At 44.0% G+C, this 27,975-nt stretch overlaps 1 protein-coding gene across 6 annotated transcripts in view; it reads right to left on the bottom strand.

The window, feature by feature from the left end:
- The window catches only part of HIVEP1 (HIVEP zinc finger 1), a 179,665-nt gene extending 155,971 nt beyond the window's left edge, over positions 1–23,694 (bottom strand). The window contains exons 1-2 of one of the 6 annotated variants that reach the window (XM_049883809.1): positions 23,578–23,694; positions 16,373–16,512 (exon numbers count right to left, since the gene is read on the bottom strand). In XM_049883809.1, coding sequence (XP_049739766.1) covers positions 16,373–16,412 — 40 coding nt within the window. In that variant the 5' untranslated portion in view covers positions 16,413–16,512; positions 23,578–23,694. The other 5 variants (XM_049883844.1, XM_049883816.1, XM_049883823.1 and 2 more) reach the window with 5 other exon arrangements.
- Positions 23,695–27,975: the final 4,281 nt, after the last annotated feature.

The following is a 27,975-nucleotide window of genomic DNA, read 5'->3' as shown; positions in this document are numbered from 1 at the left end:
AGTGAGGAGTGAGTATAGTAGGGAGTTGTGGGAGGTGAGACAATCATGGTGTGCTAAATAAACTCTCCACACATATGCCAGGCTGACCAGAGATGAGGCATATACACTGCAGACCTGTAGCCCACACACGCCTGGGCTACAACACTTGCATGTACACACACAAAAGAGATGCAAGAGGGTCTGCCTATTAATAAGAGCCAGGTAAGACAGGAAAACCACCCAAAATCTAAATATGCTCTCCAGCCCATACACAGCTTCATCAGAAGACTGTGAAAGCTATATTATAGACTCGAGGTCAACCTCTGATCAATCACTGGATGGACAAAAAACTACTCAGACACAAAGGTGGCCCCTAGGAAGGGAGGCGTAAAAACAAAAACAAGAAAACAAACAACAACAAAAATCTAAGCAGAGACAGCAGCAGCCACACACTGGGAGAGGCAACCTTCAGAGATTCAATCCAGGCAAGTGAACAAACAAACAAAATAACAACTTACAAGTAGAGTTGCTCCAATCTATTATCTAAAATGTATTCAATAAGGAATTAGGAGACATGAAAACAAAGAAAAAAGTGTTACTAATACTCAGGAAAAAAAAAAAAAGCAGTCAATAAAAACTGTCTCTAGTATCCCCACATGTTGAATACAATAGGCTAAGACTTCAAAGTAGCTACTATACAAATTTATACATTCAAAAAAATTAAAGGAAACCATGTTTAAAGAATTAAAGTATAAGGATAATAACTCAAAAAAGAGAATTTCAATGAAAAGAGAATACACACACACACACACACACACACACACACACAAACCTGTTGCCATCAAGTCTATTCCAACTCATAGTGACCCTATAGGTCAGAGTAGAGCTGCCCCATAGGGTTTCCAAGGAGCAGTTGGTAGATTCAAACTGTCAACCTTTTAGATATATCTGTACATATCAAAAAAGAAATTCCAGAGTTGAAAAGTACAATAAATAAAATGAAAAACTCGCTAGAGTGGCTCAACGGTAAATGGGAGCTGGCACAAGAAAGAATCCATAAACTTTAAGGTAGCTCAATAGAAATTATCCAATCTAAGGAACAGAGAGAATGAAGATTGAAGAAAAATGAACAGCGCCTCAGATTACCGCTGAAGCCACAGCAAGCGTTAACAGCGTATCTGTTACAGAAGTCTCCGAAACACAGAAGAGACAGAAAGGAGTAAAAAAAATAGTTGAAGAAATAATGGCCAAAAACTTCTCAAATTTGATTAAAAAAAAATCACTAATCTACATATTCTAAAGTTCAACAAAATCCCACACAGGATAAACACAAAAAGAACCATACCTAAACACATCATCGTCAAACTGCTGAAAGACAAAGAGAAAAACCTGAAGGCAACAAGAAAAAAACAATTCATCACCCACAGAGGAACAGCAACACGATGAACAGCTAACTTTTTGTCAGAAACAATGGAGGCCAGAGGCAATGAAATATTCGAAGTACTAAAAGAAAAAAAAAATTAAGACTGTCATCTAAGAATTATACATCAAGAAAAATTCTTCAAAACTGAAGGAGAAATAAAGACATTCCCTGATTTATAAAAAAAAGACAACAGAGAATTTGTTGCTAGCAGACTTGCCTTATAAGACATGCTATGTGAAGTCGTTCAGGCTGAATGGAAGTGGCACCAGACAGTAACTCAAATCTATGGGAAGAAATGAAGAGTGCTGGAAATGGTAAATACACGGGTAGGTGCGAGCCTCTACTAATATTTTTTTCATTTCTTGTTAATTCCTTAAAAAACATAAGATGGCATAAAGCAATAATATTAACACTGGGTAGCTGGGTTTATAATATATAAAAAGATAAAATATAGATGGAGCCCCTGGTGGCATTGTGGTTAAGAGCTATAGCTGTTAACCAAAAGGTTGCCTGTTCAAATCCACCAGCCACTCCATGGAAAAGACGGGAAGGGAAACATATTGCAGCAAACTTTCTATATTTTACTAAAATTCAGTTAAACATGTATTATAGTCTCTAGAGCAACCACTAAGAACATAACTCAAAAGTATATTTTAAAAAAAAACAGAAAAATTAAAATGGTACACCAAAAAGTATTTAACAACAACACAAAAGTGAGATTCAGAGGAAGAAAACAATGAGGTAAATAGAAAATAGCAAAACAGCAGACATAAACCCAACGATAACAATAATTACATTAACATGAATGGAATAAACACCCCACTAAAAAGTCTGATTGTCAGAACAGAATAAAAGCAAGATCCAACTGCATGTTGTCTACAAGGGACACATCTTAGGTGCAAAGTAAAAGAATGGGAAAAGACACGCCATACAAACAGGAACCATAAGAGAGCCAGAGTCTCTACGGTCCTATCATCTGGCATAGATGTTAATAACCAAGACGACCCACTGGTCACTTACAGGACACTCCACCTAACTGCAGACTTGTACACTGGTACACAATATTCACAATAGCCAAAAACTGAAAACTATCGAAAAGGCCATCAACCAGCAAATGGATAAAACAAAATGTGGTGTATCCATACAACAATTATGCCACAATAAAAGGTAACAGAAATCCTGATACATGCTACGAAGCAGATGAATCTCAAAAACATGCAACTTTAAAGAAGCTAGATGTAAAAGGCCAGATACTATGTGACTCCATTTATATTAAACATTCAGAAAAGACAAATGTATAAAGACAGAAAGCAGATCGGCAGTTGCACAGGGCTGGGGATGAGTGAGGATTGACACAAACAGGCTCAAGGGAACGTTCAGGGTGAAGGGCACGTTCTAAAAGTGGACTGTGAAAAAGAATGTACAGCTCTATAAACTTACTAAACATCACTGAATTGCACACTTTCAATGGATGCGTTTTACTGTATGTAAATTACCTTAATAAAACCATAAAAAAAATACATTGTGCAATAAATTACTGTCTGGAGACTGAAAAAGGTAATCTTCCCATGAAAGAACACATCACCAAAAATGAACTTCCTGAAAACTTCAGTGCATCCAAGATGTTGGTGAGTGCTGACCAGGTAACTCACCACTCATGTGGCATTGATCCCATCAAAACAGCAAATCAACTTCAATTATCAACATATATCAACATATAGAAAGCCAAACAACGTACTTAACGCCCCTGCTATGTAGTCAAACATCTGCTTATGTGCACTGATATTTACTTATATGTTCACTTATCAAATGTTTACACAGCTGTCTGGACTTTCACACGTAAGCCATCATGGTCTACACAGTCTTTAACTACAAACTGCCGAGAAGACAGGGACAGAGATGTGTAACTCCTCACCACGTCTCACATATCACAGCAGGCTTCTGAGTGACGGCAGCCCATTTCCCTCTGTTTCCCTTTGTGTTACCTGCAGTGGTTAAGCGCTTGGCTGCTAACCAAAGGGTCGGTGGTTCAAATCCACCAGCTGCTCCACGGGAGAAGGACGTGGTAGTCTGCTTCCGTAAAGATTACAGCCTTGGAAACCCTATGGGGCAGTTCTACTGTGTCCTATGGGGTCGCTATGAGTCGGAATCGACTCCACGGCAACAGCAACAAGTTTGGTTTTGTGGTTTTGGCATGAGCACTACAGAAAGGAAACATGTTAACAGTTACTGATTCTCACACTCCTTCGAGCCCTGTGCTAACACTGGCATGTAGAATAAAGGGCCTCATGGTTCCTACATGTCTCTGCAGAATTAACACTGCTTTCAAACATATTTCTCAAACTACTCAGAGTTATTATGAACTCGATTAAACCTATCCTTTAACTTTAAGTATTTAAACTTCAGCAAAATAAAGCAAAGCCAGAACAAAAAAATACCATTTTCTCTATCCACTCTCATTCCACTATCCCAAAACCACCAAAAATAATGAATTATGGGGATAGTAAAGCAAGTATTGTAGGGAATACTGAGAATTCAGTCATGTTCCCAAAATCTAATCACAAATTAATAAGCTTAATGTGTCCACAGTAATTATCACTTACATGATGTGGACCCATTTTTGTTCCCCAGCACATACTCACAAATGGAAGAACTGCCTCTTAGGGCCCATGTGGCACTCCTCTCAGACATTTGGCTGAAAAACAATTCTTCACAGAGTGTTTGGTACACAGTGTTGGAAATGGGTTGCTTATGTTTTTCTCTACCATTTTAAGTTAAATATGGAGGTGATTACTGCAGGCCACACAATTAGAAGAACAGTACACTATCTGGTAGAACAGCTGGCTCCCTGACAACCTAGGCCTTTGGGTGGAGACCCAGGAGCCTGGCATCAGGAGATCAAGAACAAACGAATTCCTCTGCCAAGACCAACTCATCTTCTAAGGCTCTCCTTTCACCTCAGAACCATGAGTAAAGGGAATTCTTCAATCCCTGAGGGAGCAGGAGAGCAGTGGGATGTAGACCCTAAATTCATGTAAAAAGACCAGACTTAATGGTCTGATTGAGACTAGAAGGACCCCGGAGGTCACAGTCCCCAGACCTTCTGTTAGCCCAAGACAGGAACCATTTCCAAAGCCAACTCTTCAGACAGGGATTGGGCTGGACAATGGGATAGAAATGATACTGGTGAGGAGTGAGCTTCTTGGCTCAAGTAGACACGTAACACTATATGGGCAGCTCCTGTCTGGAAGGGAGATGAGAGGGCAGAGGGGGTCAGAAGCTGGCTGAATAGACACGGGGAATACAGGGTGGAGAGAAGGGGTGTGCTGTCTCATTAGGGGGAGTGCAACTAGGAATATATAGCAAGGTGTGTATAAATTTTTGTACGGCAGACTTGATTTGCAAACTTTCACTTAAAGCACAGTAAAAATTTTTAAAAAACTAAAAAAAAAAAAAAAAAAAGAGACTTCTTCACAAACAATGTGAATTCTTGTATCATCCTTGGTCTATGGAGAAGGCCGGGGCACAGGCAGCAGACCCACACATATTAAAGCAGTACCTCTAGGTTCACTTACAAGTCACTCCTAAAGCACTCCCATGGTCTAACAGTTAGCACTCTGGACTTTGAATCATGTGATGGGTTCAAATCTCGGTAGAACCTCCCAAGTTCAGAGTCCCTGGGTGGCGCAAATGGTCAACCACTTGACTGCTAAACAAAAGGCTGGCGGTTCAAACCTACCCAGAGGTACCTGAGAAGTAAGGTCTGGTGATCTGCTTCCAAAAGGTCACAGCATTGAAAACTCTACAGAGCAGGTCTACTCTGCACACATGGGGTCACTAGGAGTCAACACTGACTCAAGGGCAACTAATAACAACAGAGAAAGATAAAGCATTTACACTTATTCCTAAACATAACAGGGTTTATAAATAAATCATCCAATTCTCCTTTATTTCCTAAGTAAAGGTCAGCAAACTCTTCTGTAAAGGGCTAGATAGTAAATGATAGTAAATACTTCCGGCTTCATGGGCCACATGTAGAGTCCTGGTGGTGCAGGGCTCTGCATATGGCCCAGGAAACCTAAGGTATTTACTATCTAGCTACTCAACTCTGCTACTGCAGAAGAAAGCAGTCACAGACAAAAAGTAAATGAATAGCCATGGCTGTGCTCCAATCAATCTGTACTTACAAAAACAGACGGGGTAGTGGATTTTGCCCCTGGACTACAGTCTGCTGACCCCTTCCACAGAGTTACAGTTATTTAGAGCTACAAAGGAAATTCACAGATCAATATCGCCCCAAACCCTGTACATTCCCATGCATGCTTCTCAGTGAAAAAACTGAAGTTGTGCGCCTGAAGTCATACACTACTCTTCTGCTGTATGCTCATATGCATAAAGGTTATCACTCAGGTGACATGGTCCCCTGCCCAAGAGGAAAAAAAATTAAAAACTGTCTCATTCTTTTAACCCACCATCCTATTTCCTAGAGGTCAACAAATCACACTGACCCTAGGGGGAGGATGTTCTTTAATTTCAAAGCATCCTAAGACAGTCTCTAGCCTTAGACAGGTCTTCTTTAAATACTTGTCACCTATCTGGCAGTACCTTGGTAACTTTATCATAAATAGAAACTATTCACACCAAAGGTAAAAAGTTTCCTTTCCTTTTCTTCCTACAGGTTTTCAAGTTCATCGAGATATCCACTAATACCAAGCAGACTGGACCCACCTACAGTTCTACATGGCTCCCCCCATCCCAATTCTTTCTTCTGCCAATGTCTCAGAACTTCTTTTCCTGCCAATGTATCCTTCCCTTCTTTCAAAACCCATCTCAAAACTCCCCCTCATTCAGGTTTTCATCGAGAAAAAAGGTGAAGTCACACAAGAAGTATTTCCTGATTGATTTTGTCTCACTCAGACTATTTTTTGTTCCACCTCCCTTCTGGAATTCCATACCACATGTACCATATTCATTTGAAATTAAGTATCAGTTCCTTTGTATTGGTCTTGCATCTTTTTCATGTGTTTGGACACATATTATAAATTCTTAGAAGGCAGGTATTGTTGTTAGTTGCCGTCCAGTCAATTCCAATTCATGACAACCCCGTGTGTGCAGAGCAGAATTGTTCCATAGGGTTTTCAAGGCTGTGACTTTTTGGATGCAGACTGCCACACCTGTCTTCCAAGGCACCTCTGGGCATGCTTGAACCGCCAACCTTTCAGCGAGCAGATGAGCATTTATGCATTCATGCTACCCAGGGACTCTCTTATTTCTAGGCATGTTGTTGACGTTGTGTACCGTCAGGCAGATTCTGACTCATAGCACCCCTATATGACAGAGCAGAACTGTCCCACAGGGTTTCCTACGCTATAATCTTTAAGGAAGCAGACTGTCACGTCTTTATCCTGTGGAGCAGCTGGTGGGTTTGAACAGCCAACCTTTTGATTAGCAGCCAATAAACACTGCACTGCCAGGGCTCCTATTTCTATGCACAGGCACTAGCATTTTCACTGTTTCTAGAATCAAAATAGAAGACTAATAAAATCTCTCAACTTTAATTCCTTGAAAGTGGTTCTTCATTTCCCCTTCATCTGCACCTGAAATGTGGAGAAGCCCATATACACCTAAAATACTACTATTCCTCTTATATTCTACTGTACTTAACACATGGAAAAAAATTATACAATGTTTTCTTCTAGATTTTACCAGAAATTGTAATGTTTTCACAGAGATATTTTCTAAGCCTTTATGTCCAAAATTTCAACTGTATGCTAAAACTCCCATTTAAATATTGCCATCCTCATTTTAAGTTAAACATCTCCACTTTTAACCACATATAACGAATTATGTAAGCAAACATCTTTGATGGAACAACTGTTCTTTCTCTGTTGAAGAGCTTGGAAACTCCCTTGATTGACTGCAATAATGATTCCAACTTTGAGAAATATATACATACACAACTTAGAAATGGATTTTCAACAATTAAAGGCTGAGGTGGGGGGAATAACCCTGGAGAGTCTGACCTCCTGAGTAACCTCAGCTCCATGTGCTACAACTTAGCAAGCTCTACTCTGTACCTGGACGGATAGCATTTCCAGACTCTTACTAATCAGGGAAGATTTCTCTACGGTCAACAGTAGCAAGTATAAGCATGATGGGGAAGAGCTAAAGCTCTGGAAATTCTTAGGTCTGTGACTGTGTCTCAGTCCCACATTATGTAAAAGAGAACAGTAAGTACCTCACACGGCTGTACGGACTAAATAAACATGTAGGAAGCACTTTAAACATTTTGAAATTGTAAAACAAAAAAAGCCAAAATTAATGTAATCCTGCACTACATGTAAACTTCAGTCAGAAAGACTTTCCTTCTGAAAGAACGACTTGAGCGCTAAAAGAAAGGAGCTTAACTCTTAGGCTACTATGGTTCCACTTCGAGCTTTTGGCAACTACTAGTTTAAACATACAGTAACAATTTTGTGAATATTAATTATTTTTATTATTTTTGCCTAAGTATCGCATAGCCTTATTTTCTAGAACAAAATTCAGCATAAAACGTATTTAAGAGTTTAATGAAAACTCATTTTAAAACTATTTTTTTAATGTCCAAATTAATACAATACTGCACCAAATGTAAACCCTAGTCAAAAAAGACCTTCCTTCTCAAAGAATGACTTGAGCAGTAAAAAGAAGAGAGTTTATTTCACTATAATTTTTTTGTGCTATAGGAAACCCTGGTGGCATAGTGGTTAAGTGCTACGGCTGCTAACCAAAAGGTCAGCAGTTCGAATCCACCAGGCGCTCCTTGGAAACTCTATGGGGCAGTTCTACTCCGTCCCATAGGGTCGCTATGAGTCGGAATCGACTCGACAGCAGTGGTTTTTAGTGGGTATAGTAAATAATAGGGCCCTGGTGGCACAGTGGTTGAGCATTTGGCTGCTAACCAAAAGGTCAGCAGTCTGAATCCACCAGCCACTCCTTGGAAGTCCTATGGGCTGTGTCTTAGTCATCTAGTGCTGCCATAACAGAAATACCACAAGTGGATGGATTTAGCAAAGAGAAATTTATTTTCTCACAGTCTAGCAGGTTACAAGTACCAAATTCAGGGTACTGGCTCCAGGGGAAGGCTTTCTCTCCCTGTTGGCTCTGGAGAAAGGTCCTTGTCCTCAATCTTCCCCTGGTAGAGGGGCTTCTCAGGAGCAGAGACCCCATGTCCAAAGGACACGCTCTGCTCCCTGCTCTGCTTTCTTGGTGATATGAGGTCCCCAACTCTCTGCTTGCTTCCCCTGTCCTTTTATCTCTTGAGAGATAAAAGGTGGTGCAGGCCACACCCCAGGAAAAATGCCTTTACACTGGATCAGGGAGGTGACCTGAGTTACAATCCCACCCTAATCCTCTTAACATAAAATTACAATCACAAAACGGAGAACAAAGACAGACTACTAGGAATCATGACCTCACCAAGCTGATAGACACATTTTTGGAGGGACATAATTCAACCATGACAGGGTGGTTCTACTCTGTCCTATAGCGTCACTATGAGTTGGAATCGACTCCATGGCAATGGGTTTGGTTTTTGGTACGGTTATTGTAAATAATGGCTACAATCAAATGCTTCATAAGCATACCTTAGCATCATTTGTAACCAGCACGTTATTAATGTGCAAATCAATGCTGCTAAAATGTTTTAAAAGAATTAAATATGTGATTGACAAAATAAAGCATTTAATTTAGTCATAAAATATTTTTCTAGATAACACAAGAATTCACATTAGCCCGGACTTGCTCAAATTACACTGCGTTCTAATGCAGGGCCTAAAAGTGCCTGCATGTGACATAGGCGTTTCTCTAGTCTACAGTAACGTAAAATTATACCTCATCAGAATATATTTTGCACAATGATGTTCTAAAATAAAATCATTACTCTGACTAATCATATTATTACATTTTGCATTTGCTTTTAAAAAGAAAAAAAAGCATTTGGTTAGCGTTAATAAGCATTCAAGACGTATCAAACAAGCTTTCAACATGAGCTGAAAAATAATTATCTGCAAAGAAGTGGGGGGGAGGCTTGCTATACTAAATCTATTCCCATATTTTTATACTAGTCATGCTAAGTAATGTGAGCTATTCACACATGATAGCTCCTAATAAATTCAATGACTTTTTCTCTGATATCAGCAAAAATTATTTTTTTAAGCTATTCCTATTTCCTTTCTACCTGCAGTCACCTACAGAATTTTTTTTTTTTTTTTAAATGAGTGGGGTTGTTTTCCCTATAGGATTTCTAACTTCTTAAATTTTAAGGCTGTCAGTGTGGAGTGCTGACCTAGTACTCAGATGTGAAAAACACTGTATAAACAGCTGGAATTCCATCTGAAAATTATTAACATTAAACCTATTCTACACGTCAGCGCAACAAGTAAATGCAAGATTTTATTCACAGTAGCTAATTTTAGAAAATAATCTCTAGAGTGGGACCACACATTGATTAACAAATGAAAAGATTCATCTTAATCAGATTAGGCCTGAAAGCCTGGTGGGGTTTCTTCTGGCTTCACACAGGCACAGAACAGACGGTTGAGAGACGGTACCCATGGCAGACTCTACAGTACACGTGATGACCAGTGTGCTTCACTTTAATCCCAAATGACCCGTATCATCGACGTTTGCTAAAACATTTCAATTCTAATAAAATTGAACACCTTGCAATTAGTTCCCTGAGAGCTAGATGCAAAAAAGAGAAGAAATATTATGCTTAACCTTGTTCAACACTGTCAAAATATTAGGCAAGGGTTGAATGGGTGTAAGTGGTAAAACGGAGAAAGCAGCAGATTGGGTAAGAATTTTCCTTCCCGAATTGTTTTCTGCACTGACCTCTCTCTTCTAAATCCCAAATCCTCAGCAACTGGAACAAGAACAGGACGTGTCGGTCGCCAGCACTGAACACAGGAGCAGCTTCCTTTATGCAACATTAACATGCAATTACAGGTTTTACACAGGTATGTATTCCTATTCCTCTGTTTACAAGGCACAGGCAACCCAAGAGTCTGACATAAACCAGCTCTTTACAAAGGTAACTGCTCTCTGTAGTGAGTGTTTATCCTGTGTCAGGCACTGTGTCAAGCACTTTACGTGTATCAGGTCATCTATCTCCATTTATCGCCATTCTACAGATGATGAAACCAACACTCCAAGCTTGCCCAAGCCACAGAGCATGAGCCCCTTAAGCTCTTCACCATCATATTAATGAAATGTACTGTGTAAAACAAAAGTTAAAAGCACGACTTAATTTACCTGTTCAGGCAATTAGGCCATCACATTATAACAGGTTTCTTGGTCAGAGGCTACCAATTATCAGAAGAAGCACTTCCTACTCAATGTTCAAAAACTTGCATTTCAGGAGTACAAGTGATCTTAACCTTCAGTTTGCCAAAAAGTTAACATATGCAAATATTCTTTTTTGAGCACATAAATGTTGAAGAGTTGTTTTGACACGGAATTTGTAATCCAGCTAAAATGATAGATCTGTTAAGATGCAATATGTTAAGTACTATAGACATGAGCCCCAGTGGCACAAAACCAAAAAAAAAAAAACAAACCCAGTGCCGTCGAGTTGATTCCAACTCACAGCGACCCTATATGACACAGCAGAACTGCCCAAAGAACTGCCAACTCTTTGGTTAGCAGCCGTAGCACTTAACCACTATGCCACCAGGGTTTCCCCAGTGGCACAGTGGTTAAGTATTCAGCTGCTAACCAAAAGGTCAGCAATTTGAATTCACCAGCTGCTCCTCCACCAGCCGCTACCTGGAAACTCTATGAGGCTGTTCTACTCTGTCCTTTCTGGTTGCTGAGTTGGAATCGATTCAACAGCAATGGGTGGGGGGTTTTGTTTTGTTTTGTTTTATGGACTTGAGCGGGGCGGGGGGGGGTAAGGGGACTTGGATTTTGACAGGGGGAGAAGAGACAAGGGAAAAATAAATTTGAAGAAGTAAAATCTTTGGCAGAGATATCTCCCACAAAGAGAAGAAAGAGAGAGTAGAAATCGGGGGAGAGGGAAGAATAGGGAATACCTTCCAGAAAAGAACAAGCACAGACTGCTGAGATAGCAAATGACTCCTCATCAGACTCAGTGGAGGACAAAAAGGCCAAACTGTGGAAGTCTCCTTGGCCAAGCTCGGACTTGGGACCTCATCTTATAAGGCAACGGGCATCCACAGAGCTCACGTGTCCATCACCTTCCTAACATCATAATAAAGCTGGCTTTCAGAAGGGAAAAAAGTTCCCAGAGCCAAATACACTCAGCCAATAAAAATGAAAAACAGCTACACCAAAATCTCAAAATATGCTTTGCAAAAGGTTAATACTTAGTATTTTCCACACTGGTTTCCAGTCTTAAGGTAGACAACAATGAGTCTTTGCAAACTTATGCCCAAATATGATTAGAATAGGTAACATTTTCTTTTTTAAAAAGCTTTGAAACAAATTCACAGTGATGACTGGCTTATCACAAAAACAACCCTTTGTCCTGAGAGGACCCCTGCACGTCACTGGTTCCCCCATTCCATGCTACCGGAGAGGCCAAGAAAAGCACTAGGGGATGGTGGGGACACACTACTCCACGAAACAAGTGCTCAGTAAGGAATGACGGCTGGGGACCCGTTCTCTAAAACCACGCGAGGGAGCTCTGGCCATGAAGTTCTACGCACTGTGACCAACAGACCTTTCTCCAATGAGCCAGGACAACCCAACACTTTTCTCCTCAACACCAAATGCTTTACTCACACTCTGCCAGACATTTTTATTCAACTTCACAAAGGCTGTGTCAGTGTTCAACTCTACCCACCTGTTTCTTGCAGATGGGGAACAGGCACCAAAGAGGGCTCTATTTCATATGGCCAAGGTGAAGAGACAAGAATTCAACAAAGACCCAGTCCTACAAATTGTACAGGTCATTCATCAGGTCTAACTCTGTCTTGATCATGCTCCGAATTCACTTCTTGCCCTTGACATACTGGCTCTTCTCAAACTTTTCTACCAAAGAACCTCTAGCAGCAGAGAAGGGTAAACGCCATCTCCTTGTAGACGCATAACTTGTGCGTGCATCATTTTAAAGTGCGCGCAAACTGTGCATACTCCTCCATGACAGACAGGTACATTGTATTCTTTCATACTTCCATAATGCTTTAATACATGTACACGCACACACGCATACAGACACTCACAGGGACACATGTACAGGTATACATATTTCCCCTGAAGTAAAATTCCTGTTCCAGAAAGATATGCTACGTTGATTCTGTGGCTCTGCACATCCACAGGAGTCTGTCTACCCCAGCTGCAGAACTGCAGATAAATCAAAGAAAGTTCTATTTTAACAGTGAAAGCTGCCATGGAAGCATAAGAAACATGTAATTTGAGGGTTTTTAAAAGTATAAATCTTTTAATATTGACTTAATTACCAAATATCCCACAAACTATTTTCCAAGAAAGCCTAAAAAGAGGTGACGGTTTAACAAAAGCCCTGATCTGACAGCATAAGCAGTGTGAGCACCACTCACTACAGCAAGCTGGGCTGGCTCCCTTCCTGGCTTTCTGCTTTCCTCTCTCCCATTTCATTTATTTACTTGACATGTCTTCTGTAAGCCAAAGCAGTGAATCACAGGTAAAGCAAACAAATATGATACCCCAAACTGTTACTGTGAAACCTAAAATAAATGCTAAAAAATTAATTTCAGTAGCTAATGTTTATCTGCTTACTTTAGCTCCCGGGGATAGATTCTTCAACCACCACCTGTCTGTCAGTTTGTGATACTGTGGTGGTTTGCGTGTTGCTGTGATGCTCGAAGCTATGGCACCAGTATTCCAAATACCAGCAGGGTCACTCGTGCTGGGCAGGTTTCAGCAAAGCTTCCAGACTGACAGGCTAGGAAGAAAGACCTGGCAAGCTACTTCCAAAAAAATCAGTCATTGAAAATCTTATGGATCACAAGAGAACACTGTCCAACTCACTTGCTTTGAACGTGTCCTCAAGAGGGATCAGTCATTAGAAGAGGACATCATGTTTAGCAAAGCAGAAGACCAGCAATGGCAAGGGAGACCCTCAGTAAGACAGACTGGCACACTAGCCACACCAATGGACTCAAACATGCTGGTGACTGTGAGGATGACGTGGGACCGGGCAACGTTCTGTTCTGCTGTACGTAAGGTCGCCAAGAGTCAGAGTCGACTCAAAGGCAGCTGACAACATTCTTCAAATACATGCTTAGAAGGAAAGTGGAAATGTTCAAAACTTTCTTGCCTTTGTGCCTTTTCTTACTCCATTTTTCTAACTCAGAACAGCTTCACCCTCACTCATCTCTCCTGAGGGAGCTCAAGTGGCTCACGCGCCTCTTCTCCCGCCCTCCCACCCCCACACACACAAGTCTCTCCCCGGAGCCTGGGAGCCAGGAAAGTCTGTTGGTCCCTCAGACACAGCATCGGGGTCCTGTCTGCGCTAATTTACTTCAATCTATTCTTTAGTGGCTGGCAGTTCACATGACTAACTGTCTTGTTGTTGTTCCTGTTAGGTACCACCGAGTTTGTTCCAACTCATTGTGACCCCATGCACGACAGAATGAAACACTGCCTGGTCCTACACCATCCTCATAATCGTTGCTATGCTTGAGCCCACTGTTGCAGCCACCGTGTCAATCCACCTCATTGAGGGTCTTCCTCTTTTTCGTTGACCCTCTACTTCACGAAGCGTGATGTCCTTCTCCAGGGACTGATCCCTCCTGATAATGTGTCTAAACTGTCTTAGCCAAGCAGCTTTCTAGACTCTCACTGATGGGCCAAAATCCAATTAATCTTAAGTTCTCTTTGAAAACACCTTAATTTCAGAAAAGAACCTAGTTCTCCTAAGAAAACTTTTAACTCTATACACTAAATTCAGACTTTGATTGGATGGACCTTGATAGTTTGATTTCTCCTAGTTCTCTAGGCTCCAGTCTCCTGCCCCCTCCCTCCACCCTTTCCCTCTAGATATAACTTCCTATGCTCTCCTAATGGGAGGAGCTTAGAGCCCCTTAGATCCCAACTACTGCACAGGTGTCTACCTCAGAAAGAAACACACTCACCCTAACTTGTAGGTTTCTTGGATAATTTCTCAGCCTTAAAAACCCAGTTCAAGTATACTTTCTCTTCCCTAGGCACCACCCTACCCCACTTTGAACCACCCCCCACAACCAGAACACAATACAGCCCCACCTCTGTGGAGTCTGCACACCTCTGTAGCTGCATGTTTCTCTTACTACCTCCCTCCTGGTTTTAACCCTAATGCCAAGTACAGTGGCACATAGTGTTCACCCAACGCCTGCTAAGTGCAGCATTTATTTGATACAGAAAGAAAGAAAGTCTATGGTCTAAAAACTGTAATTTTTCAGGAGAGTCACATTATCTAGGATATAAAGCACACATTTTAATATGAAGAATGTTTAACATTTACAAGTTAACGAATAATACTTTCAGCTCAATCATGTATTCATTCCTTCAACAAATATCTAGGCTCCTAACGGCTGCCAAGAATTGTTAGCTTACGGTAGATGCTAGTATTTTATATGGTGCCTTTGTGCGGACAGGAACCAGGTGCCCCCTCTGGACAGATAACTTATAAGTGCAGGGCCCAGGGCTCCAAATGCCCACCCCGACTGGCACCCTTGGTTGTAAGGGCCCTGCAGACAACAGCAAATGAGACAAAGCCCCTTACTTCAATGAGTTCAGATTCTAGTGAGGGACACCGGCAAACACACCTTCAATCTTCAACATTTTCTATGTGACTAAAAAATCAGACTTCGACACACCACACTTAGTGCTCGCGATCTAAATTCTCACCTCATTAAACACTGGTACTATAATCATCAATTTGAACTTGGGTCTAGGCAGCTACCTACACCAGCTGAGAATCGTAGCACTGCTTTGTAGGCAGGAAACAAACACTGTTTTCAGGTCCAAGTAGGCTACAAAGTTAATCATGTTTTCAGATACCTCTTTATGGTAACTGGCCAAATGTAATTTTTCCAAAGACTATTTTCGGTTAATCTATTTGGTTTTTAAGTCATTTTTTACCTTGCGTGTATTTGAGAATTTTTTTTTTCCATAACGATAAATATTTCATAAAATAGTTGACTCAGTTTGGAATCGTTTGCTTTATCCATTCATTGTTGAGCATTGCTACATTCTTATTCTGCTAGCATTAAATGTAAAAGATAATTCCTATTTCCAGTTGATAACACATTAAAACAATACAAATCATTTAAAACAATAAGCTAAGCTAAGCTTACTTTTCTAGTACTAAGATGTCTCTTCACAGTTAAGTGGAAAACACTCATTTTCAGTCTTTGTATGAAATGTCATATATACATATTTTTGACCTACTGCTTCCTCTTAGAAAATAGGTCACTTTACCTCCTAGTTCGGAATGTATGTCAACTATGACTCTCTTTGCTTCTTACCTAGTTAGTCTAACATACAGAGCACTACAGAAATAAATTACAAAAGCAGTATGAAAAATGGGTGAACAAACTAAACTTAAAATTGATCATGAATCAATTAACAAAAAACATTTGACCACCATGTTCATTTCAGAGTCCTTGATCCAAACATGGTTCCTGTTAAAAGATAGTAGATCTTGGGCTTTAATAATCACATCTAATTGTTGGGAAGACATTGTAATTTTGTCAAATTCAATTAATTCACTCAAAAGAGATTTATTAAGCATCTCCTAACAAGACAGGAATGGTTCAGGGCAAGTGGCAATGAAGAGAGAAATGGATCTTACACTGGAGCTGGCAGGGTTAACATCCAACAATCCTGCCTTTCCTGTCACCAGAGAGGTTCTTTATCATAAGGTTTAGTTTGAGCCTTACTCCTACTTAATGATTTTTTTCTACCCTTCTTCTTAAAGAAGAAAAAGAAAATGTCAAGCCTTACCTCTTAGATTTCTTGGATGAATCTGTTTAGTTCGAGGCATCTTTGATTCAGGGGCAACTTTTCCCTCTTAGAAAGTACACGAAGAGCCGCTCACAAAAAGGTAGCTCCATAAACTCAACATACATCAATTAATCCATGTGCTGGGGGGCGGGGGGGGGGGGGAGAAAGGCAAAAAATACATTTTACTGCCTTCAAATGAAAAAGACTCCCCAAAAGTTATCTCAGTAAAGTGTAAATCTAAATTCAAGAGAAGGTAACCAAGCAGGGCGCTATTACAGTAGATTACTTACTTTTAATTATAGGACAAGTCATTTTGCCAAAAACTGGGCCTTCTTATTGAGAAAACAGGAATAAAAATCACTGTTTTTATCAGAGAAGAGTGAAAAACTTCACTGAACTGTGTTTTACTATCATATACCAAGTACGTTTAAAGTACAGCATCAGGTTATAAATACGCTTTATAGAGCACATGTCTGTTCATTCATAAGTTCTCTGAGAGCAGGGTATGGTCCTTCACTCATCTTGTTTTACAGAGTTAATTCAATTTATAAATGTGGTTGCTATTGATGCCACTCCCCGATATTTCAGTTCGCCCTTTCAGACTCATAGTAGGAGCGCACCTTCTGCCTCCCTCTGTTTCGCTGAAACATATGACTAGTTTTGGCTGATCATCTGTGAGTAGGAGAGACTTGCATCACTTGCAGGCTGCAGTATTTAACTATCAAAGCAAGGTCCCCCCCAGAGCTCTCTTTTGCCTCTGCCACAGGACCGGCACTGCCCCAGACAGTGAGTGTGACAACACAGAGCTGAGCTCCAGTTATCCTACCACGGTCTTATAGTATAAACAAGAAAGAAACTATTGTTGTTTTAAGTCGCTGAGATTTGGAATTACTTGTTACTGTAGCAGAACCTAGTCTATCCTGACTTACACATGTGGGGGGAAAAAAAGCAATCTCAAGTACAATATACCAAAGCTATAGTAATCCAAGGAGTCCCTGGGTGACACAACATGTTTGTGCTAGGCTACTAATCGCAAGGTTGATGGCTCAAACCCACCTAGCAGCACCACTGAAGGCCTGGTGATCTGCTCCTGTAAAGATTACAGCCAAGAAAACCTATGGAGTTCAGTTCCATTCTGTAACACATGGGGTGTATTTGTTTTTTAATCCAAAACCTAATCACCTCTCTCTCCAAATCAGCCAGCTCAATCTCCTCTTCCTAGGATTCTCAAAGATCCTAGAGTTAAAATTCTAGTTTCAACTTTCTGCAATAAAGCGGATAAGCAAAGCCCACCATGGTGACTTTAGACAGTAAACAATATTTAATTATTAAACAAAAACATAATAATGGGATACCAGTGGTTTGTCTGAAACTTTTTAACTGTGGCATCTGGTACTGCAAAACAAATAGTTACTGAGTATCTACTGTGTTCCTATGTACTTTACACATATTAGCTAATTTTAATCCTAACAATACCAGCTAAGGTAGCTATTGTTTACTCATCTCATAGATGAGAAAACAGAGTCATGGAGAGATTAAGTACTCTGCCCCAGGTCGGCAAGTAAGGCATGCGGCATCACGACTCACTCACTCCCAGGGTTTCCTTCCTCAGTAGAGACAGTAATACCCACTCAGCGTTTTTTTCAACAGGCTGAATACATGGCATAGCAAGTCATGACTACATGTTTTGGCGTCAAACCAGACTAGGTTCAAAGCCAGGCTTTTCTCTTTACTGTGTGACTATAATCACATTACTTAACCTCTCTGAAGTTCAGATATCCCAACTGCAAACCAAAAAAAAATAGTATCTGCCTCACAGGTTGTTATAAGAATTGAACTAAACATGTACATGTCTTGCCCACTGCCTCCCACATAAAAATGGTCAAATACTAACTCTCCTTATGAAAACCTATATGAAAAAGAATATGTATACAATTTCAGAAATTTATGGTTTCATTACAGCAGGTACATTTAACTTCATTACTTCATCCCTGGCATGGCTATATGCTGGCATGGCACAAAAATATATGCATTTTTAGTTGCATGAATAAAAATATGAAATGATAACCCAACACTATACATATCGACTATCCAAACCTGGTGATTCCGACTCATAACGACCCTACAGGACAGAGGAGAAGTGCCCCATAGGGTTTCCAGGCCGTAAATCTTTATGGAAAGGGACTGCCACATCTTTCTCCCTGTCCTCCCTCAGTAATGCTAGCGGGTTCGAACCACCCAACTTTTGGTTGTCAGCCAAGCGCTTAACACACTGTGCCACCAGGGCTATGTATTGCAAAATTACCTATAAAATACGTGGTTCCTCAAGCCCCTGCACTAAAGCATTTTTTCAAGAAGCTCCTAATAGGCGAATTCACAGATATCAGGGCCAAATAAATTTTACGAATGCTTAACTACGTTCCTTGTTGATCTTACAGCTTTAAGATTATTATCATATTTGCTAAGTTTTTGAAGTATGAGCTCCAATTGTAATCCAATCGTGTGATCTCATACGATCCGGAGGATATATGTAAAACATGTAAATTCCCAATCGGTAACTGCTGCCTGCTACCCCTTTCACTGCCTTAACCACTGTCCCTAGCTGTCCATCCCACGTTTAAATCCTTGCGGGAAGGAAGTGAGCATTTTCAAAGACAGCAGCATTATAGCGACTAGGACGAGCAATACACTATTTCCTTACAGGAAAGAAAGAGATACTATATGCAGCGAAAACATGACACGATCAAAAAAGCGTAAAGACAGTTGCAAGACGAAAAAACATGAATGAATGTGGAGGGCGGAGCCTGGGAAAACCCCTCTGCAACGCTGCACTGAACAAAGCGCTCCGCATGCCAGGAGAAGGGGGGAATGGAAGTGCCAGCTCAGGAAGGAGCCTGGAGTGGATGTGGTGAGGAGGAGGCGCGCGCGGCAGCCCGGAGACTCCTCGCTGCCAGCTCTGCCACCGCCCCCTCCCCTCTCCAGTGGGCAACTCCTTCCCGAGCTCGACCCCAAGGCGAGCCCGAGCCGACTCGCCCGAACCCACCATCCCCTTCCCAACTGCTGCGGGCGCTCCCTCCCAACCGGGAAAGGAACTACCCAGGTGGCCCGGAGTAAACAGACACTCAGAGCGCAGAACGAAAGGGAAAGCAAGCCACAAAGCCGGGAGGTTGGGAAGCCGAGGCCTGCTCGTCCACACCCCCCACCCCCGTGCAAAATGCGTCTGCGGCTGAACGCGGGCGGGGAGGCCGGGCCCCTCCGTACCTGCTCCGCTCGCAGGACCGCAGCTCGGACCGCGCGCGCGCGCGCGAGGCGAGGACGCCCCGAAGTGGGACGTGCCCCCCGCACGCAGCCGGCCGCTCTGCAAGGTCGGCGGCTGCACACACACACACGCACGCACACACACACACTCACGCGCTCCCGCACGCCCCCCGGCTCCCGCCCGCCGAGGGGGTGGTCCTACCCCCCGCCCGCCGCCCTCTCCGCTGCAGCGCCCCTGCCGCGGAGCCCGCGTCGAACCTGCGGCCAGGACGCCTGGCGGAGCCGCTGCCGCTGCACCGGCCCTGAGCTGCGCTGATGGCGGCGGCGGCGGCTCGGAATCTCCGCGACCCCCGCGCGGCGGCGGCGGCGGCGGCGCCTGGGATCCCTCCTTCACTTGACAACCTCAAACACAAACATAACCTCCTCCTGCTCCTCCGGCCCCCGGCTCGTCCCTCCTCCCGCCGCCGCCGCCGCCGCCGCCGCCGCCGCCGCCCAGCAGCAGCTCCCCGAAAGGCCGGCGACGAGCACTCCAACCACCCAGCGCTGAAATATTAAACAGGGGGAGCGGGCCGGGGGCGGGGAGGGGAGCGGCGGGCGCGCGGGCGGGGGCCGGAGCCGCGCCGGGCGGGGGAGGCCGCCGCCGCCACAGCCGCCGTGCTCGCAGCCCGCCCGCCCGCGTCCCGAGCCGCGGCATGGTCGCCGGAGAGGGGCCGCCTGGCCAGGCGGGGCGCGCCGCGGCGGGGTCGGCGCCGAGACCGCAGGAGGGCGGGCGGGCGGCCCGGGCCGGCGGGCCCCGGAGGGAAGGGCAGGCGGGCGCGGGCTTTACCTCTCCCCCGGGGCAGAGTAGGGCACGTTTAGCGTCTTTAGGGGCGGCGGGAGGAGACGGCCGGCCGGCCGGGCTAAGGGAGGCCGAAGGTCGGAGGCTTTCCCGCGGGTGGGCGGGGCGGCAGGGGATCCCCGGGGGCGGGGGGCGGGGAGGCCACCGGCGGCGGCGACCAGCGAGCGAGCGGACGGGCGGGGGGAGGGGGCGTCCCCGGCGGAGTCTGAAGCCAGGGCTGCGCGCTGGGGGGAGGGGACGGGGACGCCCGGGGCGCCGGGGCCCAGCGGGGCGGGCCCGGCCGCAAGCCCTCCCCCGGGCCGGGGCGGGGTGGGTACCCGGCCCGACGCTCGCGTGGAGCCAGTGCCCGGGTCTCCCCGGCGGGGCGGGGCGGGCCCGGCCGCGCCTTCCCCGGGCCGCCCTCCCGCGGCTCCGCCCCGCCCGACAGCCGCAAGGCCCGGAGAGGGCGGGGGCGGAAGGAGGGGCGCCGGCCCAGGGGAGGGGCGAGGTTAGGGACAGCGACGGGGCCGGGGTCGCGCTGGCTCCGGGACCGGCGCCCCGCGGGGGCAGAAGGGCGGGCCCTGCCGGTCGCGCGGCCCCGGGTGGGCCTGGCCGGGTCGCGCAGTTGGGGGCGGTTGGTCCGGGAAGAGGGGCGGGGACGGGCGGGGCCGCAGCGGCTAGTTACCGAGTCTTTACTTTCTAAAACAGGATGTGGGCCGGCCCGCTGACGTCATGGGGTCTCCCAGCCCCGCCCCCGCCAGGGCGGATGGGGGAGGGGCGGAGAGGAGGGCGGGCCGGCGCGGGGGGGGGCCTCAAGGGGGTTTCCTCAGCAACGCGGAGAGGGAAGGGGAAAGTCATTGTGAAACTCGAAACTCATTAACTTTGAAAAACAACTTAAAAAAAACCCGGGCGGGGGGCGGGGTGTTAGTTAGGGGGGTGGAAGGGGCCGTACTCTTAACCCTGAACTGAAACCACTTTTTGGTGGCGGATGTTCTATTAAAAGAGCGAGGAAAGCCAAGGTTATTCCAGAGGCTGCTCCAAAGCCCGCTGGTGGTTCCCAGAGCCGCAGCTGCGAGCGCAGTTAACCCCTGCCTGCCCGCTTGACAGCTCGGGGCAGCGAGGGAAGGGGACCTCGGGGGCGGGAAGGGGGGTCCCGGCTGGGCCGCCGACCCGGCTCCTAGGATCCGAGGGAGGAGAGAAAGGGGAAGAGGGAGTAATTACCATTAACCAGAGTTTGACCCCTGCTGCTAGAAAGCAGGAGAGGAAGTAAGAAGTGGAAATCTTTGGACAAGAAATCAGAAGAAGCTAGACCAGGGTAATGGAGAAGGTTTTCGGGGTTAGACCTAAAGAACGGCAAGGGTTTGGGGCTCAAAAGTTCCACATGTACACCCTAAAAAAGCAGACGAAAGTAACTTCTTTAAGGTGCCACCCGAACTTGGGAGGAATAAAGTAAACCAAAATTTTTGATGCAGAAAATTTCTAGAACTGAGCCAAACTGTTTTCCCCTTTTAAGGAATAAAAATGCTAAACGATCGTACTCCCACTAAGACGGCTGGCCATCTGTACAAACTCGAATTGTTTTGTTCCCTGGGGCTTCCATTAAGAAGCCTAGGTTTTTCCTGCTAAGGTTGACCCCTGAAATTCCCCTGAGGAAATCCTACCTCTAGCTCTTTCGAGCTTAGAAAAGCTCAAAGCTCCAGAATGGGAATCATGAAAAATGGAATAGTCAATCATGGTGAGCTTGTAACCAAAAATGTCACATAATGGAAGAAATGTGCCTATAAAAAACTGAATTTGGTCATAAGAGCAAAGATCATCCAACAACTTCCTAAATTTGCTTCCAACCCTGCAATGAAACAATGCAATTTTTGTTTTCAACGTGACATAAATCATCTCTTATGAAATCTAGTGGATTTCAGTCCCACAAAAGTATGTAATATAAGTTCCCAACTGGTCTGTTTGAATTAAAAAAAAAAGTGCATTTAAATGCATCTAATAATCTGTCAGAGGAGACATTAAAGTTGCTTGGTAATTATTAAGTCTACTTTGTGTCACTTGGTAAGTAAAAAACACCAATTGAATGAATACATTTTTAATCCAACAGCACAATCTTTATATGGGATTTGGTATTACTAAGAACTTTTTCTAGCTAAAATATACACGCAAAATTTAATTATAGTAGGTGAATTTTGTCATTTCAGTTTGTTAAAGAACTTTTTTTCTTAGCCTACTCAAAATCAATTCAACTTTCTTAAGCAGCAGTCCAATAATAAACTTGTCTTTCAAATATATACAATGCAGAACTGTCTCCCGGTAGGTTTTCGATTTTTCTCAATGCAACTTCTTTTTACGATTCTGCCTACAATTCTAGTTACCAGAATGTGGGGCAAGCCAGCTAAACCATAAGGTAACTTGTTTGAGCTTAATTGTTTTGTGACAAATATAGTCAAAATGTATCATATAAACGGAATGTGGGAGTAAAAAATGCTTTTGAACCAAAAAAATAAATGTGAATGGTCAAGTGCAGTTTGAACTGTCAAAAATACTGGAATAGTGGGGGAGGGGTGTCCAAACTCTGCAAAAGGAAGGCGCTTCCAGGGGCACCTTTCTCTCCGGTTGCATCCCTACTGGCCCTGTGCAGTAGCATTTGAGTGGCGGAAGTGTCACTGGAGGCTCTACACTTATTTTCCTTGCTGAGCCATGTACAGAGCGCAGCAAGTCCGCCCTGGAGGCTCATCGCGGGGACACGACCAGCCGCCTCGCCCACCCAGCCCTGCCGCCACTGCCCGCTGCCCGCGGTCCCAGCCGGTTCCCACGCGGCCGCCTGCCCGGCCGCTCGGGCCCCCCCTGCCGCGGCCCCGCGGCCCGGCCCTGCGCCGCCGCCACGCGGAGATCCCGGAGGTTCCTCCCGCCGGCGGCCGGGTCACGCCGCCGCCCGTCCCGCCCTCCGCCCTCCGCGGCGCGCCGGGCTTCCCCGGCCACCGGCCGGATCCCCTCCCCTCCTCCTCCTCCTCCTCCTCCTCGGGGCGACCCGGCGACAGAACTTGACCCGCACACTCTGCCAACTCTGCCCCACGCCCCACCTTGCCCCAAGCCAGACGCCAGACAAAAGAGCCAGAGAGAAACTTACCCGAACTGCCACGCAAAAGTCTGATTCAAAGCTTCCTGGGTTTAACTTTTAATTTTAAAAACAACAAAAGCAGAAACCAAAAGCCTCCTAGGTTGGAAGTGGGCGTGAGAGGAAATGCTTGGGGGAGGTGCTTCATTCCCTCCGCTGCTTTGCCCCCCCCCCCCCCCCCCGCCTTCTGGCCGCTGCCTGGGGCTTTGATGTTATCTAGCGCACCGCCTCCGTTGGTTTATGCTGAGAGCTCTGCAGGAGCAAGATACACAGATATCTGGCCATTCATGTGCTGGTTCGAAGAGAGAGAAGCTGGTGATCCTGGTAAAGGAGTCCCACATCTTACCCCCAAGTGAGAAAGTGGCATTTGCACAGGCTTGCCTTTGTTACCTGAAAGAAGGACGCTGAGTTGAACTCTCTACCCAGCTAGTGATCCTGGTTAAGGTATTTTCTGTTAGAGCCATACTAGATCCATTATATAGACGCCTCCCAAATTACACCCATTTTTCCTCCACTCTTAGCACAAACTGATTATACGGTGATACTGTGTGTGTTTTCTGAGGCTTTGTTTGATGTTGAGATCTCAGTTTTGAAAGTATGTCTAATTTCTCTTCTGAGATACTCCTACCGCTTTGCAGGAACAAGAATATACCTCTAAAGAAAATAAATTCCATAATCACATAGTTTGCATACACCATAGATTCCCTTACAGGTCAAAATACCCCGCACCCTCTACCTCCCATTATGGAAAACTTGTAACTTGATTTTATCTTATTTATCTGTACACTAGCAGAAACTAGGTACATTTTTACATATGTTAGCAGTTTCAGAACCATCAGCAGCATTAACAAAGTTGTTGTTGTTGTTGCTGTTTTGTTTTAACACATTAGTAAAAAAGGATTGCACCACTGCCATTCAGCCTTGACTAGCACGTCCATTTTATGCGAACACCAGCTTGTGTTAAGGCCCTGCCTTCTGGGAGTTTACAAATTAATGGGGACTGGATAAACATATGGAAAAATACCTAGAGGGGCGAAGATACAAGAAAAAGCTTATAAACAGAGACAATTAAAGTTATACTGAGTTATTTACATGATTGCTAAGAGGATTCTGGACTGGGTGAAAGACTGGATTATCAGAGAAAGTTCCATCCTGAGGGTGAGTTCTGAGTAGGATTTCGAAGGAGAGAAAGTTCGTGAGTTGGCGGTAGTCTGAGAACAGCTTTCCAGGCAAAGGAAATAGCTTGAAAATGAGAGCAAATGAACTGTGTGTGATGGTTTGCCTGGCTAGAGCAGAGAGTCCAAGCAGGTGTGAACCGAGTTTAAAAAAAAAAAAAAGAAAAAGTTGGTGTTAGAGTAGGACTGTGCTCTGTAGGATTTTCAATGACTGATTTTTCGGAATTAGATCGAAAGGTTTCTTTTCTGAGGCACCTCTGGATGGACTTGAAGTTCCAACCCTCTGCCTTGCAGGTGAACACATTAACCGTTTGCACCACTCAGAGACTCCTGAGTAGGGTGAACTGAGTAGGATGACCATATAAATGTAATGTCCAAACCAAGATACTTTTGAAAGTGAAAGGGATGCTATTCATACACCCAGATGAGAGGCTTGCATCTGTCCTGGGCAAACAGGAAGAATGGTTTTTTTAGCAATGAGCCATAAGGCAGTTAAAATAGGGAGACAACAGGCAACCAGAGGAAAGCCTTCTCAGGCTTCATCAGGAAAGAATTAAGACATGATACTGCGCACAGTTGATAGTCATTTGGAGACATCTGGACTGGGAATGATCTCTTCAAGGAAAATTGTTGCTGGTACATTTTTGATAGACATGGAGGCTGGTTACAAAAACTGTAGTAGTATAGGTATTAGCAGCAATAGTAACAGTGTTGGTGGTGGCAGTAGTGATTAACAGTTGTTGCCGAACTGTTCTAAACACCTTCCTGTGTGAGCTCATTTAATCCTCCTCACAAACCCATACCACAGATGGAAAAAACAGAGGCTCAGAAATGCTAAAAAAAAAAAGCTCTTCACAGCCAGTAAGTGGTAGACCCATGATTTGAACCAAAAAAAAAAGTATTTAGGTGCTTAAAAGTTTAAAGGTTGTATTTTGTGAAGTAGTTTACAATAATTTTATAATATTCTGCATCTGTGGAGGAAAAAGAAATCAAAGAAAACATCCATGGTTTCAAGCTTTTCAGAACTTAATAGATTGTGTCATGAAAATGGGGAAGTTAGGATGATGTGACGTTTGAAGGGAAGAGTAAATGTATTTAATTTTAACCATAGCTAGTGTTTAAGAGCTATGGCTGCTAACCAAAAGGCGAGCAGTTCGGATTCACCAGCAGCTCCATGAAAACCGTATGGGAAGTTCTACTCCGACCTATAGGGTCTCTGCGAGTCAGAATTAACTCGACAGCAGCGGGTTTTTTATATCTAGCATTAAGAAGCTTTATTTAATTAACATTTATGCCCATGTTGGTACTGTTAAGAAGTCCCTTGGTGACGCAGTTAATACACTCGGCTGCAAACTGAGAGGCTGAAGGTTCGAGTCCACCCAGGGACATCTCCAAAGAAAGACCTAGCTATCTGCTTCCCAAAAAATCAGCCATTGAAAACCCTGTGGAGCACAGTTCTACTCTGACACACTTGGGGTTGCCATGATTCAGTCTACTCCATGGCAACTAGTTTGGTTCTGGTTGATACTGTTAACTTTACAGTATACACTGTTAGAGGGAGCCTGATCTTCAACTTCATTGAAAAGCACCTAGTTCAAGCCAAGTAGTAAGCGGTGTTTAATAGGTGGTATTATTTGGTGCAAGACCTGTTAAAGAGGTGAAAGAAGACTAGAAGTGTTTGACAGAAGTGATACTTGCAGTTCCTAAAAGAATTCCTCCTAAGCAGTAGCCACAAGTAGCATACTGGAGAATCCTAGAAAGAGTCAGTGTTTAACTCAAATAATCAAATCTTATCCGTGACCCGATGATGTGGAAAGAAACAAGTGCAACAATCTAAGACATCAAAAGTTATTTGACGTGGAATTGCAGATTGAGTTAGTATCAACCTAGTAAGGGGCTTGTTAGATGCTTGAAGATAAAATAAGTAGCATGGGGTTTAGACTCTACACACCTAGATTCAAGTCAGAAAGCACATTGAAGAAAATTGGAAATAGTAAAAAAAAAAAACTCTACATTAGACAGAAACCTCCTCTTATGCAAGTAAAAACACGCTTTTCCAGTTGCTATCGAGTTGACTCCAACTCAGGGCAACTCAGTGTATCAGAGTAGAGCTGTGCTCTATAGGTTTTCAATGCTTGATTTTTTGAAAGTAGATCGCCTGGCCTTTCTTCCAAGGCACTTCTGAGTGGACCGGACCTTCTAACCTTTCGGTTAGCAGATTAACCATTTGTGCCACCCAGGGACTGCATTTACAGGTACTGGGATTAGGATTTCAACACATATTTTTGAAAGACACAATCCATAAGAGGGTTATATCTATAAATACGGTATTTCAGCATCAGCAAGGGGTGTACAAGGTGTGTGGACCAGGCCACAGGAAAGGATTCAACATATCATTAAAGCATTTCAAGTCTCCCTTCTAAATCATTGGTTGTAAACAGACTTTCCTTCTTGTAAATAAGCTGCCAATCCCACAGCACCACTCCCCCCATCAGCTTTATATGTGCCCCCTTTTTGCAAACACATCTCAGCTCCCCAAAGTCTGCCTTCTGTAATCATGTCTCCATTCCCCCACACCTTGCCAGATTCCAAAATCACCAGCTTCTGGCTCTCTAAATGTTGGGTTCTAGGAAGCTTTCTCCAGATGCCTACTCATTGGACCAAATTTTAGAACTGAACTGCTTCTGGCAACTCTCGAGCACCGCCCTGCCCCTGCCCCTTTTTTTTTTCCTTCCCTAAACTCTCTGCTTTACTATTCTATACTATTTCTCCTAATTTTGTTTGTAAAAACCCAAGGTTAAAATTGTGGTTTTATGTCTATTGGCATCTTCTTTTCATGGCAGTTCCTAGTACGCCAAAATATCTGTGGGAATATAAAGGGAACCCAAGAATCTAGAGTTAAAGGCCAGTTTGGGAAAAGTTGGAGAAAGAGCAGTGGACAGAATGGACTTTACAGAAGTTAAGGAAAAGGAAATATTAATCGATGAGTAAGGGAATGAAAGACAAGGGTAAGCCTCTAATCAAAGGACAATAAATAGCTCATGGTAAGCTTCACATGTTTGGAGTGCTTTTAAATTTCAGCTTTTTTAACTTCAGCAAGAGGAGGTGGAGCTTGATTGATTTATTGTAGTTGATTGGAAGTGAAACAAGTGTTCTAATAAGGCACCTTATTTGTGTGTGTGTGTGTGTGTATGTATGTACAGTGCATATCAGCTAGCCAGACGGCTGTCTAACC

This window comes from Elephas maximus, chromosome 1, assembly GCF_024166365.1.
Source record: "Elephas maximus indicus isolate mEleMax1 chromosome 1, mEleMax1 primary haplotype, whole genome shotgun sequence".
In the NCBI taxonomy this organism is placed as follows: domain Eukaryota; kingdom Metazoa; phylum Chordata; class Mammalia; order Proboscidea; family Elephantidae; genus Elephas; species Elephas maximus.
This window is presented reverse-complemented; position numbering and strand designations above follow the sequence as displayed.